General features: G+C 38.7%; 2 protein-coding genes across 5 annotated transcripts in view; one reads left to right on the top strand and one right to left on the bottom strand.

Moving 5' to 3' along the window:
- prdm6 (PR domain containing 6) overlaps window positions 1-16,661 on the bottom strand; it is a 106,379-nt gene that overhangs the window by 40,534 nt on the left and 49,184 nt on the right. The window lies entirely within an intron of this gene.
- Window positions 1,285-9,129, top strand: LOC119891862 (GTPase IMAP family member 8-like). The gene is made up of 4 exons (XM_038703810.1): window positions 1,285-1,368; window positions 1,499-1,580; window positions 3,239-3,299; window positions 5,126-9,129. The coding sequence occupies exons 3-4, from the start codon at window positions 3,281-3,283 to the stop codon at window positions 8,023-8,025; spliced, it is 2,919 nt and encodes a 972-aa protein (XP_038559738.1). The 5' UTR covers window positions 1,285-1,368; window positions 1,499-1,580; window positions 3,239-3,280; the 3' UTR covers window positions 8,026-9,129.

Here is a 16,661-nt window from a genome sequence, read left to right as displayed (position 1 = left end):
GTGATATTTTTGGCATTTTGGCAAATTGTGCATTTTCTATGGTAATAAGAGCGAGTGAACATACTGATAAAGATCAGAAATGTTTGAGGAGAGCAGCTGGTTTCAGCCAGAAAGGTTGACCAGAGCTTGAAAATGTATGTTTGAGTGTGTATGTTTTATTAATTCTTTCCATGGGGGGGGTTGGGTGTTGCTGGACCCATGTGAAAACACAGCCAGGAGGGAACAGGCTGTAAATCAAACATACCCAATGACCTCCCAGGATAAAAAGAGAGAGAGGTCCACAAACATGCAGCGGCTTGTATGTATTTAAAACAAATGTATGGGTTTAATACATACACGCTGCTACATTCAGGCGGGGCTGTGTTATAAATCAAACACATCCAACGGGCTCTCAGGTATGAAAAATAAAGACCCCTGCTGCCTTACAGCAGACTTTAAAATCGTTCGTCTGGCAGATCAGTGGGACGCAGTATTGTCAGCTCTCTGATCTTTCTTCTGTTTTCATACAAAGCAAAAATATCTTTATAAACAGCTTTTAAATAATAACATATGCCCGAACAGTGTGAAGTAATAAATCAAACAACCCAAATACCTTACAAGGTGTACTAATGTGTCTACATGAGTAAAAATATTGAAAAAGTGTCACAAAGCCAGTCCATAACTTCTCTGTGGTCTGGCCCAAATCAGCGCCCATTTTCACGTGGAGTCTTTGACCATCAACAGGGAGGTGAACTAACGTCATAACTTTGCTAGATTAAATCAGCTGTTGGTCATTAACATTCACATGTGTACACTTCCATAAAGGAAACAGGATACTGTTTTGATAACTTGCTTGTGGCTCTATCCTGGTAAGGACAAGTTTCACCAGTTTTTCTGAGCGCTGACAAGAAACCACACACCTGTTCTCGTCTTCATGGAAATTCCAAATTCCAGGTTGGGTTTTTGTTCCTTATAGGTCCTCAAGTTTAAGGTAATAGGTCTGTTTCGATATGAGTCTTACAACCAGCTGGACATGTAGAAATTTGACTTTGCTTTGGAGGCGTGCCACCTCAGTTAACCCCAGACTCTTCAACATACTAGCCGTGTGAAAGGTAGCAGATCTAATGAGCCATCTATAACTAGATTCAACTCAACCTAAAACATGTAAAGTCATCAGCTGTTTATTAGTCACCCAAACACAGGCAGGGCTGTCTTGTCATACTTGTGCTGAGACAAGAATTGCATCGTTGCATTGGCCCTGCCCACTCACTGTTGTCATAATTGACTGCTTACAAAAAAGATCTTTGGATCATTGCCTTGGATGACTTGACTCTAACTGGGACCTGATTTATGCGCACTGAGAAAGAAACACCGTAACAACCTTATATGGTGAGTAGATTAAACACATAATAAATGCAACAATTTACCAATGACAAGTATAAAAACATACAGAATATATATGTAGCCTACAACCTAAATGTGACAGATCAAATTCACTAATCAGTTTGATAATTCACAGGTGTGCAATGTTCAGGCCTGGTGACATATGTGACTACAAGAAAAATACGATGACAAAGTAATAAAATATATAACATACTCAGGTAAGTGAAGCTTTTTTGATGACCTGAAGAGGAAATAGTGAAAAAAACAATAACCAGCAAGAAAGATTGTTTTATTTCTGCAAAATTGTACTGTTTATCACAGAGCTGAAATTATTTTAATGTTTATTGAAACAAAGTTATTTATGCCTGTACCATAAGTGAAAAAAAATAATTAAGTACATTTTGTTAAGTTATATTCATTCAGAATGTTTGATATATTTAAGCCACTTTTCTTTATTGGTAATATATTCAGGTGTGTTAAACTGAAGCCACTTAACTGACATTCTAACTAACATTCAACTGTGTATTACAGGCTATACGTCTCAGAATTTTTTCATGTATTTTTATAGTTACTTTTGGCTACTAAAATAGTACACAATCTTAATTTCCATATCTAATATGATACAGACCACTATGAATGTATCTTACATATTTGGCAAGCATTCTAATAATTATTTTTATTGGAAAGCTTACCAAGTCTCTTCATAGCAGTCTGTATATTTAGATGCTTGTGTGGTTATAATTTTAAAACTCGTCCAGCAACATGTTTGGTTAAATGCCTAATATACATAATTAAGGGTAAAAATACAACATTATTCACTACAACATGATAAGCTGTACTGACTTCGTTATTGAGCCAATCTTTGAGTCTGTACTGCAACAGGGTTGCTTATCCCGTTAGTACTGAACACAGAGATTGGGACTCGAGTTAGAGACTCAAACTCGAGTCCGACTTAAGTCGCTCACACAGTGACTTCAGACTCAACTTGAGACTTCTGGCTTGACTCGGACTCGAGGTGCAGGACTCGTGAACAATGTTTATTTTTAGGAAATGTCTTTCTGTTATTCCCTCCCTCCGTTACCTATAACCTTCCTAAGTAACACGTAGCATCTGCTGCGCGCGGCTGCACGTGAGAGAGGACAAACAAACACCTGCAGCTGCTCCGCCATTCATCATAAACTTTCGCTTTAAAACTTCTTACAACAAGACCCAAACACCGAAGCACTGAATGCAAAATAGGTTAGTAAAGATGTTTAGCTCAGCAATGGTCATCTAACGTTAGCTTGCTTCTTGCTTTATCTCCGACCTACGGGAGGTTTACTCCGACTGTCGTCCGTTATGAAAAGATGAATGAGCGTTTGTTTACTTGCCAAACTTGTGGTGGTCGATTAATGTAATTATTTATGTCCTGCTGGCTGCCATCACGTTAATTATTAATGTCGGCTGCAAACAGGTTACAGGTTTATTGTTGATCATGCAATGTTACAGTTTTATTTAGTTAACATTACACTGGGTTTGGGAGTCTGGGGGATGTGTTGACTTACAGTAGTTTATAAGCTGTCATTGGTTGTAGACATATTGCACATTAGGCTACATGGTTGTGCTCTGCAAATGAAAAACAGGTTACAGTTACAGAATTCCTTATAGCTATGCAGTTTTATAAGCAGCTTAGATTGAATGCAGCAGGTGATACAACATTCATTATAACCACAAGAGACTTGAGACTTGACTTGGACTCTAGCTCAAAGACTTGAGCATCTCTGACTGAACATGGTCCACAGGTTATTCAGAGAAGCCAGGACATTGTTTCTAGAAAGTACAGTTCTGTACAGTGAATTTTGGTATTTATTTACTTTATTTACCCTAAACCCAACAGGCACCAACTTCTGGTACTAAAGTGGAATTTCTCTAACACAAGATGGCGACAACAGCAGCTGGTAAGTTGAGTAAGACTTCATGTCATAGACATGGCCTATCTGTGAGGACAATGACTTAAATGAAATGCACTGCAAGAACAGAAATGGGGTCATACAACAAAGAGGAATGAAGGCAGTGTAGTATACCTAACATAAGACATTTGCAGGCTGAGAGAATGGAAAGTTGACAACCTTAAATGGTACGATGTGTAGAATTTAAACACGTTTCTTTTCTTTTTCTTTATTCTGATGGCAAATGGTTTTGCTGGTAGAAGTGTTTCTAAAAGTTGAGAATGAAATTCAACTTTTCAGAAAAGAGAAGCATTTGTTGCTAACCTTGGCTATGAGTCTTTTAGGTTTGCCCAAACAACAATTAAAGCCTTCTGAGAAAGGACATCTGAAGAAATTGGACAGTGTAGTAAAATTATTCGTAAATAGTCCTGTACCAGCAAACTCAGCAATAGACGCTTTCATCGGACGCGTTGCCAAGGTGATGCGCACGGCCCAAAGTTAACTTTTCGTTCTGTTTGTTTATTACTGGGTTTGTGTTTACTGGCTAATATGGTGAGTGATATCCAGTACAGTGTTTCCCATACATTCATTTGTTTGTGGCGGCCCACCACATTATCAGCGCTGACTGCCACATATTGATTTCCGTTGTTTTTTTTACTATTTAAGATGGGAAAAATTGTATTTGATTGCAGAGCTGCACTCAGCGCATATTCGCTCAGCAACTCCTCTCACTCGCTCCCTCTCCCTCTCTCTCTCCTGCAAACACACTGAAAGCGGACCAATCTGTGTATAGAATGGTTAGTATCATGAACACCGCCGCACAAATCCGTCTAACGTCAATGTCGGAGATCCCCCCCCTCTACTGCGCTCGCCACAGTTACGCTGTCATTCTGTGGTACTGCTGTAAATCAGACAGGTCGGTAGAAAAACATTCTTGTCTCAAATTTTTGTTCAATGGGTCTGGTAGTGTGACCTTATCACATTTCAGTTTGGCCAAGAAACGTTCCTTTTCTTCAACTGGCAACTAAGGTTATTTACTTGTTATGGACTGCTTGCAAAAGTCTGCTGGAAGTTAAGTTTGGGCCAGTGTAATGCACATGCGCAGTACCGTTTGTTTATGTTGTTACCGTTGAAAGCGTCTATAGGATCAGCTCTCTAAAAAGCACAAGTATTTTATAGAGATACCCGATTAGGGCTGTTCAATCTGACGATATCTATCGTTTAATATCGTTGTGTCGCAAATTCCACACTTTACCGTACTATTTTTGTGAGGGAACGGCACTTTGCACTGCGATTCAGTCATTATGTTGGAATTGGACATTATCGAATGTCTAATGTAAAATAAATATCCAACCTGAAACTAACTTCACCGCGGTCAGTTCTTCCACACGTGCCGGTGTTGCAGAGAAGAAATTGCATTGAAAATAATGGACGGGCCACACAACACTATCCAGCAGTGCCAGCCATGATGTGTGTGTCACTCAGGTAACATTGACTTGCCCACGGACATACAGCTTACTTTATAGTTTACCAAGACATGCTGTTGTTGTGATGTTAGCTATAGCAGCAGGAGAGCTGTGAGTGTCGATGTCTGGAGCTGCTGTGCTGCTCTGAGACCGTCTTGTCCTCTCGTGTGAGCTTTGCAGCAAGCAAGTAGCGTCAGTTTGCTAATCCACAACCTAACTAACATTACTTTCTGTGTCGTTGTTCACTCTATCATGGTATTTGTCATAGTGTTGGACCAGTCTCTAAACTTCTAAGACATTAATGAAAAGAGAATAACGATGATTCCCTCGTGGAATAATGTGAATGCTTTTGTTCTTATCGTTTTACAGCATATGATCTCAGGATTGTGATGTTCGGTAAAAGTCAAAATGAAAAGACATCACTAAGTTACCTCATCACTGGAAAAAAAGATCCAAAATTGTCCAAGCAATATGCGCATACCTTCGGAGAGTGGAGGAATAAACCCTTCACACTAGTGAAAACAAAAGACATCTTTAGTTTGCCTATGGATAAAGTGAGACACGAGATGAAGAAGTGTGTGGCTCATTGCCCCCCTGGACCAAATGTTCTGCTGCTGTTAGTGAATCCTGCTGATTTCACTGAGGAGGACAGACGAAAATTTAAATTCATCCTGAGTTTTTTTGGACAAGATGCTATTAAATCCTCAATAGTCATCATAACACAAAATGACAGGGGAGGGAATTCCTCAGTGCACCAACTCATCCAAGACTGCACACAAAAGCAGCACAGAATCCACTTGGATGAAAAGGATTCCTCTAACTCTGATCCTCAAGAACTGATGGGAAAAATGCATAACATAGTGAGTGAAAACAGGGGACGATATCTAACCTTTACTGATGAGACTGACGTCATGGTAGCACCTGATGTGTGTGCAAAACCCCCTCTAAACCTGGTATTGTGTGGGAGACATGGAACGTTGAAGACCTCAGCAGCTAATGCCATTCTGGGAGAAAGAAAGTTTGGTCCACCTGCTGACTCATCAGAGTGTGTTAAAAAGCAGGCAGAGGTGTGTGGACATCTGGTTTCTGTAGTGAAACTGCCTGCCTTGTATGAAAAACCTCAGGAGGCAGCAAAGAAGGAATCACTCAGATGTATCTCCCTCTGTGAACCCGAGGGCGTCAATGCCTTTGTCCTGGTCCTACCATTAGATCCCCCAAGTGAGGAAGACAAAAAAGAGTTACAGACCATCCAAAAAACTTTCAGCACTAAAGTCAATGATTTCACTATGATTCTTTTTACAACAGGGGCAAATCCTAACTTTCCACCTGTAGAGAGGTTTCTACTGGAAAACGGAGACATCCAGCAGCTCTTTCAAAGCTGTAGTGGACGATATGTTGTTTTAAACATCAAGGACAAGCAGAAGGTCTCTGAGGTGTTACATACTGTGGAAAATATGGGAGTTGTGGGATGCAGAGGCTTCACAAAAGACATGTTTCCCAATACTCCAGCGACTGGGCTTAGAAGACATGCAACTTTTAAGGAGGAAGGTAATAAACATCAGAACAAACCGTTTCTCAGGGTGGTGCCGAATAGAGAGTCTCCCGGAATGGGGAAGAGCAGAGAGCCTCCCAGGGTGGTCCAGAGGCAAAAGTCTCACGGGATAGTGCAGAGTAGAGAGTGTCTAAGGATGGTGATGATTGGGAAGACTGGTTGTGGAAAGAGTGCCACTGGAAACACCATTCTGGGCAAAGAATGCTTCAAATCTAAAGTCTGCGCGACGTCAGTGACCACAGAATGCCAAAAAGAAGAGGGAGAGATTGATGGACGGCCCGTTGCTGTGGTCGACACCCCCGGCTTGTTCGACACAACACTGTCCAACGACGAAGTTCAAAAGGAGCTTATGAAATGCATCAGCTTGTTGTCTCCCGGACCTCATGTGTTCTTAGTAGTGCTGCAGATCGGCCGCTTTACACGAGAAGAGAAAGATGCTGTGGAGCTTATCAAGAAGTTTTTTGGCAAGAAGTCAGAGGACTTCATCATTGTTATATTTACCAGAGGAGATGATCTTAAAGAACAAACAATTGAGAACTACATAGAAGAAGACAGTGAGGACTTCCTCAAAAAACTGACAACTGAATGTGGAGGAAGATACCACGTCTTCAATAACAATGATCAGAAGAATAGTTCTCAAGTCAGCGGGCTGCTGAAGATGGTTGAGTCAATGGTAAGCAAAAATGGCGGTGGCTACTACACTTCAGACTTGTTCCAAGAAGCTGAGGAAGCCATACAAAAGGAAAAGGAGAAGATCATGAAGGAGAAGGAACCCGAGATACAGAGGAAGCAGTGGGACCTTGAAAGAAAACACCAAGAAGTAGTGCAAGAGAAGAAAAAAATATTGACAAAGCTACTATCTGATCAAGAAAAGAGAAATTCACTAATCAAAGAAAAGGAGGAACTAATGAGAAAGGAGCAGGAGAAGAGGAGAAGAGAAAGAGAAAAGAGAGAAGAAGAGGAAAGGAACAAGAAAAGGCAGGAGGAATTCCAAGGCTACGAGTGGAAACAAAAACTTGAAAATCTGGAGAAAAGACTGAAAAATGGATCAGAACCCTCAGTTGCTGAGCGGATGACATTAATGCAGTGTAGAGAAAACATGAAAAAAGAACGAGAGGCTTGGGAGCAGGAGAGAAGGGAGTGGTGGAAGAAACGATATCTCGAAGATAAGCAGAAACAAGAGGAGGAGCAAACACGACTTAAAAAGCTCAGAGACGAATATGAGCAGGAATTCGAAAGGTATGAAAACAAAAGAAAAGAAGAAGCTCAAATCAGAAGAGAACAAGTGGAAAGAGAATGGAAAGAAGAAGAAGAAAACCATAAGAAAAAACTAGAGGAAATAAGGAGGAAAAATGAAGAGGAGGCCAGAAAACAAGCTGAAGAATGCAATGAATTCAGACACACATATATCAGCGACATTTCAGCTGAGATGGAAAAGTATGGAAAGGAAATAGAGGATCTGAAGCAGAGGCAAAAATACCAAAATGACTTGATGATAAAACAGCTGACCAAAAACAAAGTATTCCAGAAGGACTTTAATAAACTGAAGAAAAAACAAGAAGATGAAATGAATGAACTGAAATCGACACTGAGTTTCTACAGCGAAGAAGATCTGAACAAAAATATCAATGAGTTAAAGAAAATGCATGAGGAGGAAATACATAACTGGATACAGGAATATGTGAAAAAAGCAACAAAGGCGTGTTCCATTTTATGAGAGGTTTCTTTCATTTCTATCAGCGACAGTTTCAGCTGCTAAACTGTAAGCTTTTGTTTTGACGATTTAAAATATTAAGTGAAGTAGAATGTTTTTCGTATTCAATTGGTTAACAGTTGGCCTGCATCCAGTTGTTCAGATACCATGACTTTATTCAACAAATGTCTGACATAAAAATAAAAATAAGTAACAATATGATATTCTGTAAAAATTCCAATGCACTATAGCATAAACTTTCTATAACTTAGTTAGTGAAATTAATTTTAATAGAGGATATACATATTTGTTTATTTTTACAAAGAATGTATATTTTCTCATTTATATTAATAACTGCATTCATGAAATGTAAGTAAACATCCAGTGTCACACTTTATTTTAGCTGTTTTTTATTTTAGCACCTAAATAAGATTTTGAACCTGAGAATTAGCATAATACCACCTCTTTAAATACATGCAGAAACATAAAAACATACATCATTATAAGAGTATTAAAAACTTTACATTTGGAATGGATAAAAAAATTTTGACTAATCACGAGTTAACCATTGACAATCATGAGAAGAATCACAATTAAACATTTAAACTGATTGACCGTAGTTTGTACATGAAAAATAACCAGTGTTTCCCCCACATAGACTTAGACACCAAAAAGGTTAATGCATGATGTTCAAATGAAGAGTTATGTAATGGATGTAGTCAGTGCTTGAAGAGGAAAAAAATAGGTGCCAGTAATTATAATAATTCAGTAATCAGCTTTTGGACAATGCACATTTGTTTCTTCTATATTTCAGTTGCATTGCATGTACCAGCAGCTTGGGAGAAGTCCCGCGAGAAAAAGTCCCGGTACGCCAAAGAGAAAAAGGTCGAGGTGCCAGTACTGTGTACCGGTGCGTATCTCCCCACTTCAAGCACTGGGTGTAGTGGTGTACAGTTATGTAGTTATGTAGTGGTGGCAGCTGGCCAAGAGATCGTCAGGGAGCTGGAAGTTTCTGAAAAGAAACTACTTAAATAATAGAAATGATTGCTGTTGGCTATGTTAAGTCATTTCCAGGAAATAAATGTCTTAATATCACAAAATCAAACGTGTGTTGCCTGTTTAAAAGTAAAAACATAGGAAGACAAGTGCTCACCCATCTTTTCCTCGAGTGGTTACTTCTCCAGTCTGATCACGAGCATACAGCTGATAAGTACGTGGTTTGTTTACATGACGTAACAGAAGTGTATTTTAAATAAATTCAGTCGATAGAAACTGTTTTTGCTATAGTCAGGTTTTATCAATATCCCTGCTGCAACTGTTGACTTATTTTCTGTAGCGTGCTATTGTAAGATTTCATCATAATGGTGTATGTGCGGGCTGAACATTTCAACACCCTGCTGTGTTCAAGTTTTACAGGTTTCCCTCTTTACAGTCAACACTGTGCAGAGCAGCCGACTTTGCTTGGTTGTTGTACCAACATTTTATCTTATGATTGTGGTTTCTACACTACATTGTACTTTTATATTAAAAGAACAGCGTGTACAATAGATTGGATTATTTGTATGCATATACAATACGTAGATCAGTGTTTTTTAAAGACAGACAGAGAACAATTATGAAGATCTAATGTACATATTTTATATATTATATGAATATAGGCAAATGGCATTCACTTCACTTGTCTTAGTCCATCTCAAATATCAAAACCACAACAACTGAAACCAGTCAGCTGATCAGCTGCTTTTAGGAAGAGGGACATCAGCCATTTATGCCTATCACCACCAGGAAAATCCCTCTGTTTTCGCAGTATAAATGTTTTTCAAATCTGGTGTCTGTGCCGACATTCCAGCGCAAGGGAACTGGTCATGTGTTTTATGTCAACCAGCAATGATTGGTTTGCCAGAGCTGAAGGGGGAGCAACCTTAGCCTCAGCAGCAACTCACTCATGCTATGTCATAAGCACGTGTCACCAGTGTAATGACTCTCAAAGTCAGAAGGGGGAGGCAAAAGTTCCTACACTGCAGGTTTAAAACACTTAAAGGTATTTGTTTGCTTAAAAAAAGGAAAATGAAAGTAAAATAGGCTGTTTCACATTTCTTGCGTCAATCAAAGAAAGTCTTAGTAGTAAGTATTTTAGTGTATGAAATGACATTATTTTAACAAATACATGAATAGACTGATACAGCTGAAACTACCTGCTACAGCCTCTAAACTTTGGTCACACACACATTAAAGCATATATGGCTTGTATAGCCTGGTAAAATGTCAGGAAGGTATGAAGGAGTGAAAAAAGAAATAGTTTCCAATCTTAGTCAGTTTCCTTGTATTGTTTTGATAACATGTTTACCTGTGGCTGCACCCTGCTGTGAACAAGTTTCACTTTTAATTTGTGATGATGGGAAAGCAATTGTGTTTACCCACACCTATTCCAGTCTTTAAGGAAATTCCAAATCTGTAGGCAATTTGACAACATGAGATTCATGCTAATGTCTGTCCTATTTCTGACAATACATAAACCCCAACTGTTATACAACTGCTGATGTCATAATATTGCCCAGATACCTAAGTATAGTGAAATGTAACTTTGCGATACTGCTGATGATGTCACTTGGCCTGTTTACCGTGAAATGCCCAAGCCTGGCCACCATTTATAGCTTCTGCAGATTATCAACCATGTCTAGTGTCTGTTATTATGCCATTACCTGCTCATGTGCCAAGTTCATACTGGGATGTTTCATTGTTGTCATGCCTATGTTGAGCTTTGCGCTGTGAACTCTGCTGTAAAAAAGGTTGTCTTGGTTAAGTTAACCTTATTATGAAGTTTTTGCCTGTCGAGTAGGAAATCTGAAAATAAATGCCACAAACTAAGCTCTCTAAAAAAATATACAGAATGGCTTCTCATTCCACTGGCAGTTACCGGTTGAATGAAAAACTACACTAAAATTCCTGACGGTTAATATTACCGTTTTTAATATCAATAAAAACCAAGTTCGATCGCCAAACTTTGAAAAACTCACAGTAACTACTGTCTGGCATCAACCAAAGTTAGCAACAGTCTCCCAGACGCAGCCACATCTAACAGCAGCATCTAACGTGGGTTAGCTTTGCTTCAATGAAAACATGGTGGAAGGCAGCAGTCCAGAAATTTCCGCCTGTCTTGTCTTAAGTGTGGTCGTAGTTTAGTTTATACAAGAGCGCAGGGGTAAATTTGATCAAAGAAAAAGTTTTCTGTAAGCTCAATGCATAGATGTGGGGACTTCAGAATGAAGGAACATGTCATGTCGTGTTTGTCTGTCTGACTTGCTAACAGATTGTAAAGTGAAGCTCTCAGTAATACAAACACTACACGCTGTTAAAGGACCAAAACCAAAGTCTGTAATTCTCAGAATACATTCACAGATTACATGCTATGACAGAACTTCAACACAACAACAATAAGACACCTCAGGTAAGTGCAGCATCTTCAGTACATCACCAGCAAATAGACAAAATAAATGGCCACTATCAACCAGCAAGAAACCTGGGCCGGTATTTATCCATCCATCCATCCATCCATCCATCGTCAACCGCTTATCATGAAATTAACTCTTACTTTCAAACTTAAGTATAAAGCAAGTTATCACTTCACTCTTACTCTCCCAGTTATTTAAGACTGCTTAAGAAGTCTCTCAAGTGGTTAGGAGCCAGTAGGGGCTTGTGGCACTGTGGAGACATGGGCAAATCTTTCAGGAGAGGAAGAATGTTTCTGAATTATTTGACAACACGCAGTTAATCATACAGTATTGTTTGAACAGAGCAGAGATCATATTTGTCAGCAATTTGGTAAGGGACGTCATCCTAAGCTAACTAACATTACATTAGGAACAACCCACAGCCTACATTTTCCTAGATTTGTTTTAGGTTTTGGAAAGTGAATAAATCGTACTTCTCCTTTTAATCTCTCTGGGTAGCGACTGTAACTATTACAAGCTTCATTGTTTAAATGTGTTGAACACAAACTCGTTTTAGGAATTTCACCATTCTATGTGAACTTTGAGAATTTCTTAAATAAGGAAATCTATTCAGTGATTGGTCTAGGGCTGAAACGATTCATCGAGTTACTCGATTAACTCGATTACAAAAAATCCTCAAGGCAAAAATTCTGCCTCGAATCCTCGTTAAATTCCTATGCACGCAGGGATCTGATTGTTTCACACGGACCGTTGTTCAGGAAGCACACCATAGCGCATGATACATTTGAATTTAGTTGGCGTGATGGCGGAGAGTAATGTCCATAAACGGCAGAGAATGTATAAAGTTTGGGATCATTTTATATTTAAAAAGGAAGAGAACAAGGTGCAATGTGTCTACTGCAAAGTATACCTGGCATACCACAACAGTACGACTTCGATGATTCAGCATCTGAACCGAAAAAATCCACTACATGCTGTTTCACCAAGCGTCGCTGAAACAAGGTAACGTAGCCTAAGACTATACATTGATGTTCTCTGATTTTAATCCCATACTGTATTTGTAGCGATGTCATGATGCTAGGCCTGGGCGAAAAATCGATTGAATGAATTAATTCGAATTTTTTGTTGCGGGCGATTTAAAAAATAAGTAAATCGAGTTTTTGTGTAATAGCACATTTTTGGCTCCCCGGGGTTTCCGTAGTGTTCGTATCCCATAGCGACAACATCATACACTAAACAGCAACAGCAAGCGACAAAATGGCTACCAGTGAGAGCGGGAAGTTTGTTCCCAAGAAAGGAATAAAGTCATCTGTTGTTTGGAACTGGTATGGGTTTGCTGCGACAGATGTGGAACAACAGACACCACGCTGCAACATTTGCCTAAAGCCTATCGCAGTGAAAGGCAGCAGCACCACAAACCTATTCCAACACCTGAAACAGAGACATCCAGCCGAATATGAAAAATGCCAGTCTCTCCGCGATGAACAAAGCCGCACTGACCAAGAAACCTTAGCTGAAAAACAGCTAACTGTAGCCGAATCCTTTGCACAAGGCACCGCATATGACAGGAAAGGGGCACGGTGGAGAACAATCACCGAAGTGGTCGCTTTGCATATAGCCAAAGACATGGTACCCATATATACCGTGGAAAAGACGGGGTTTATTAATTTGATTAAAACGTTAGACCCCAGATATGAGCTACCCAGCCGCAAGTACTTCAGTGAAGTCGCCTTGCCCAAGCTGTACAACATTACACGAGAGAAAGTCAGCAGAGAACTGGGGGAGCTGTCCTTTTATTCGGCAACAACCGACATGTGGTCCAGTCGGACTATGCAACCTTATATGAGTTTAACGGTGCATTTCATTAACAATGGGTGGGATTTGCGGATTATTTCCCTCCAAACGTCATACTTTCCCAAGGACCACACCGGTGAACTTGTTGCCAAGGGACTGAGAGACGCTCTCGACTGCTGGAACCTGTCTGAGAATCGTCTATGCTGCATGACAACTGACAGCGGCACCAATATGATTAAAGCCCTGCGAGTGAACGGTGTTGCCTCTTTAGGTTGTTATTTAAAATTCTATGCAAAGTGCAATAAAAGAGAATATTTTTTGTTTTTGGTTTGAAAAATTTAATTCTGCTAAGAGTAAGATGTGCATGTTCATGTCATGTATCCCTGTATGTTGTTGCATTGTTTGGGCTAGACACAATGAAAAATGTCACTGTCTAGTTTTCCTCAGATTTTAATATATTGTTAATGCTTTAGAAAATGGTGCTACTTCATCCCAGAAATGGGGGTTACATTTGTCTTGCTTTTGATTAAATAAAAGCAAAATTTGCTTTAAGTAGTCTGTCGTTTGTACTTATTGCTTTCCTTAAGTAGGGGGGGAAATCGGAAAAAATCATAAATTGAATTAAAAAAAAATAAAATCAGAGATTTTATTTTTAGGCCATATCGCCCAGCCCTACATGATGCGGTTTGACTAGATATGATGTCTAGCTAGCTAGAGAGTATAGCCCATAAAAAAAGAACCCCTTCACACACACACACACACACACACGCACGCCCTTGTCTCTCTCACGCGCCAGTCAGACCAATTGCGGCAATTCATCACATATTCTTAAACTTTTATGTAGCCACGCAACAATAATTTCAGCATACTCTGTACACTGTATACACCGGGACGTGATGGAGGAACAAATATTGTATTGCAGTCTTTGAGAGACCTTGTTTGTATGTCACGTCTGCCAAATAGTTACAGACAACAACAAAAAATGAAACTCCCCAGCCTGCTTCCCAACCTTGGCACAGCTGGCAAAGTCTTTCTTGGGGATCTCAGCAACATCAACACCCTCAGAGCGCTTGTTCTCTGCTGCTGGGAACATTGCCTCAAAACGTAGGGCAAGCCTAAGTGCTGAGCATGTGGATATGTTGACGTTTCTCCATTGCAACTATAAGCTGTTGTAGAATCTGAAATCTCTCTCTCTCATATACACACACACACACACACACACACACACACACACACACACTCTCTCACCTAGGTATATTTTGATGTTTGTCTTGAGATTACAGCTGAAAAAGTCTGATTCTTATTTATAATTGTTTTAAATTGTATACATTTGTGTTCCTGTTTGGCTTGATATTTTGTATTAATTTATTTTTGTTCTCAGGTGGGTAATTTGCAGAAGGTGCAATCCTTTTTTTGTAATGTTGTATTTAAGAAGACAAAACTAAGGCCAAATGGCCTTTACTATTTAAGTTTGTATTCAAAGTTTTACATCTTATACATGTTTTACAGTAAACTGATTTAACTGTATTGTTATATAATTGTTGGCACTGGCACTTATAAACACTAAATGGGTAAAATTGCAATAAATAGGCTTAGTTTTGGAGCCAAATGTTGGAGTTGGAATAAATACCTCTGTTTTTTTTGAGAAATAAAAGCCAAAAGCTTGATCATTTTACAGCCTTATCATTTTCGTTATACATTATTTGTTTTGGTTGTTTAAAAACACACACAAACAAATTATCCGATTAATCGATCGATTAAGTGCTAGATTAATTGATTACAAAAAGAATCGATAGCTGCAGCCCTAGATTGGTCTTTAACTACATCGTCATCCAAAATCACAGCAAAGTGTTGTGAATCAGCTCTAAGACTGAGACTTAAAATTTAGTCCTACACTTCACTTAAATTAGCTAACTTTCTAACTAACTTTTAAGCATAGCTTTGAGCCAAGAATTTTTCACAGCACTGCTATGAACTGAAAGTCAGTTCATAGTAGTGTTCTTATGAGTAATTCTGAGAAGCTTGATAAATACAGTACCTAATCTTATTTTGAAATGTTTGCCTGAATTCTCAATATTAAACAGAAATATCTGTTTAGTTTATACTTATATTATAAAAATATGCTTATTTCATGTGCTGAAAGAAAGTTATTGATGTCTGTATCCCAAGTCAGTTAAGCATAATGAAGTTTATTTCATTAAATAACATTTAATAAGTCAGTATTTAGGTATACAGTATTCAATGCACTTTAGTGTATATATCAATTTATGAATTTATGAAAGTATTACACTAAAGATGAGTTAAATTGAAGCCAATTATTTAATCTTAGTGTAGTGAATGTTTTATATCCAATGTGCTTGTAGATAATGAAATTATACATTTCATATACTGTATCTTTTGGTTTCCTTGGGCTTCCAAAACAGTACACTGTGTTTATATTATACTATAAAATTATACATATAGTTTGAGGAAATTGCTTGTACTCTGTGTCTGTAAAGAAATGTGGAGAATGTGGATGTGTGACACATAATTTCAAAGACATTTTTCTAGTGAAGTGATAAAATGCAGTTTGTTTAGAACCAGTCTCAGATTAGAGATGGCATCCTGAAGTAATGTGACATCTTGGGTATTCTGATTTAATAAAAGTAGTACCTGAAATGACCCATTCAGAGATCAAGATAGAGAGGAAGAAAGAGAGCAAGTAGAGATAAAGGGAAGGGAAAATATGAATGTAAAGTCACTGAAAGTCTTTTTCTCAGACAACTATCATACCGAAAAAACTAAAACTAAAAAAATTATGATTTCAGCTGTGGTACTGATATAGTACTGCTCCAACTCTAGAGGGTTTTTATTCCCTATCCTGGTTTTGAGTCTTACCACTACTGATCATATTTGGGATCTGACATTGAGAAACCTGGCAATTCATCTCCCTACCTGATTCTAACATCATCAGTCATGAAAAAATAAAAGTAAAATGTATCTTCTGTATCACGGTCTCAGAACTTCAGTGTCTTGATCAATCAATACATGATTCATCATCATATATATAGTTTTACTTTCCATCAGTACTAAATGACCTGAGTTGAGGACACACCAGTGCAGACAGCAAAATGATCAGAGACCTTGATAAGATCTTTACATTCAGATTACTCCATCTCAAATACTGGTTTCTTAAAAGGACAAGGGCTCATTCAGGTCTCAGCAACCATGCAAACACATAACTCCAAAAGCCTGATAAGTTGATTCCACCGTTTTGACAATATTTGCTTTCTGAAAGATAGCAGACTGATAAAGTGAGATAATATAGCATGATTTATCATGTGATCAGTCAGCCAGCCAACCACGGCTGCTTCGTTTTTGTCATACCTGAAAAGAGCCCTGCTTTGTAACTGATGAAAAGTTAGTGGGTAAGCT

Source organism: Micropterus salmoides, unplaced genomic scaffold (assembly GCF_014851395.1).
Source record: "Micropterus salmoides isolate LMB-PRFRI ecotype aquatic unplaced genomic scaffold, ASM1485139v1 Ms_hic_scaffold_7, whole genome shotgun sequence".
Lineage (NCBI taxonomy): Eukaryota > Metazoa > Chordata > Actinopteri > Centrarchiformes > Centrarchidae > Micropterus > Micropterus salmoides.
Note: the sequence above shows the minus strand (reverse complement) of the source record. Positions and strands in the feature narration are given on the sequence as shown.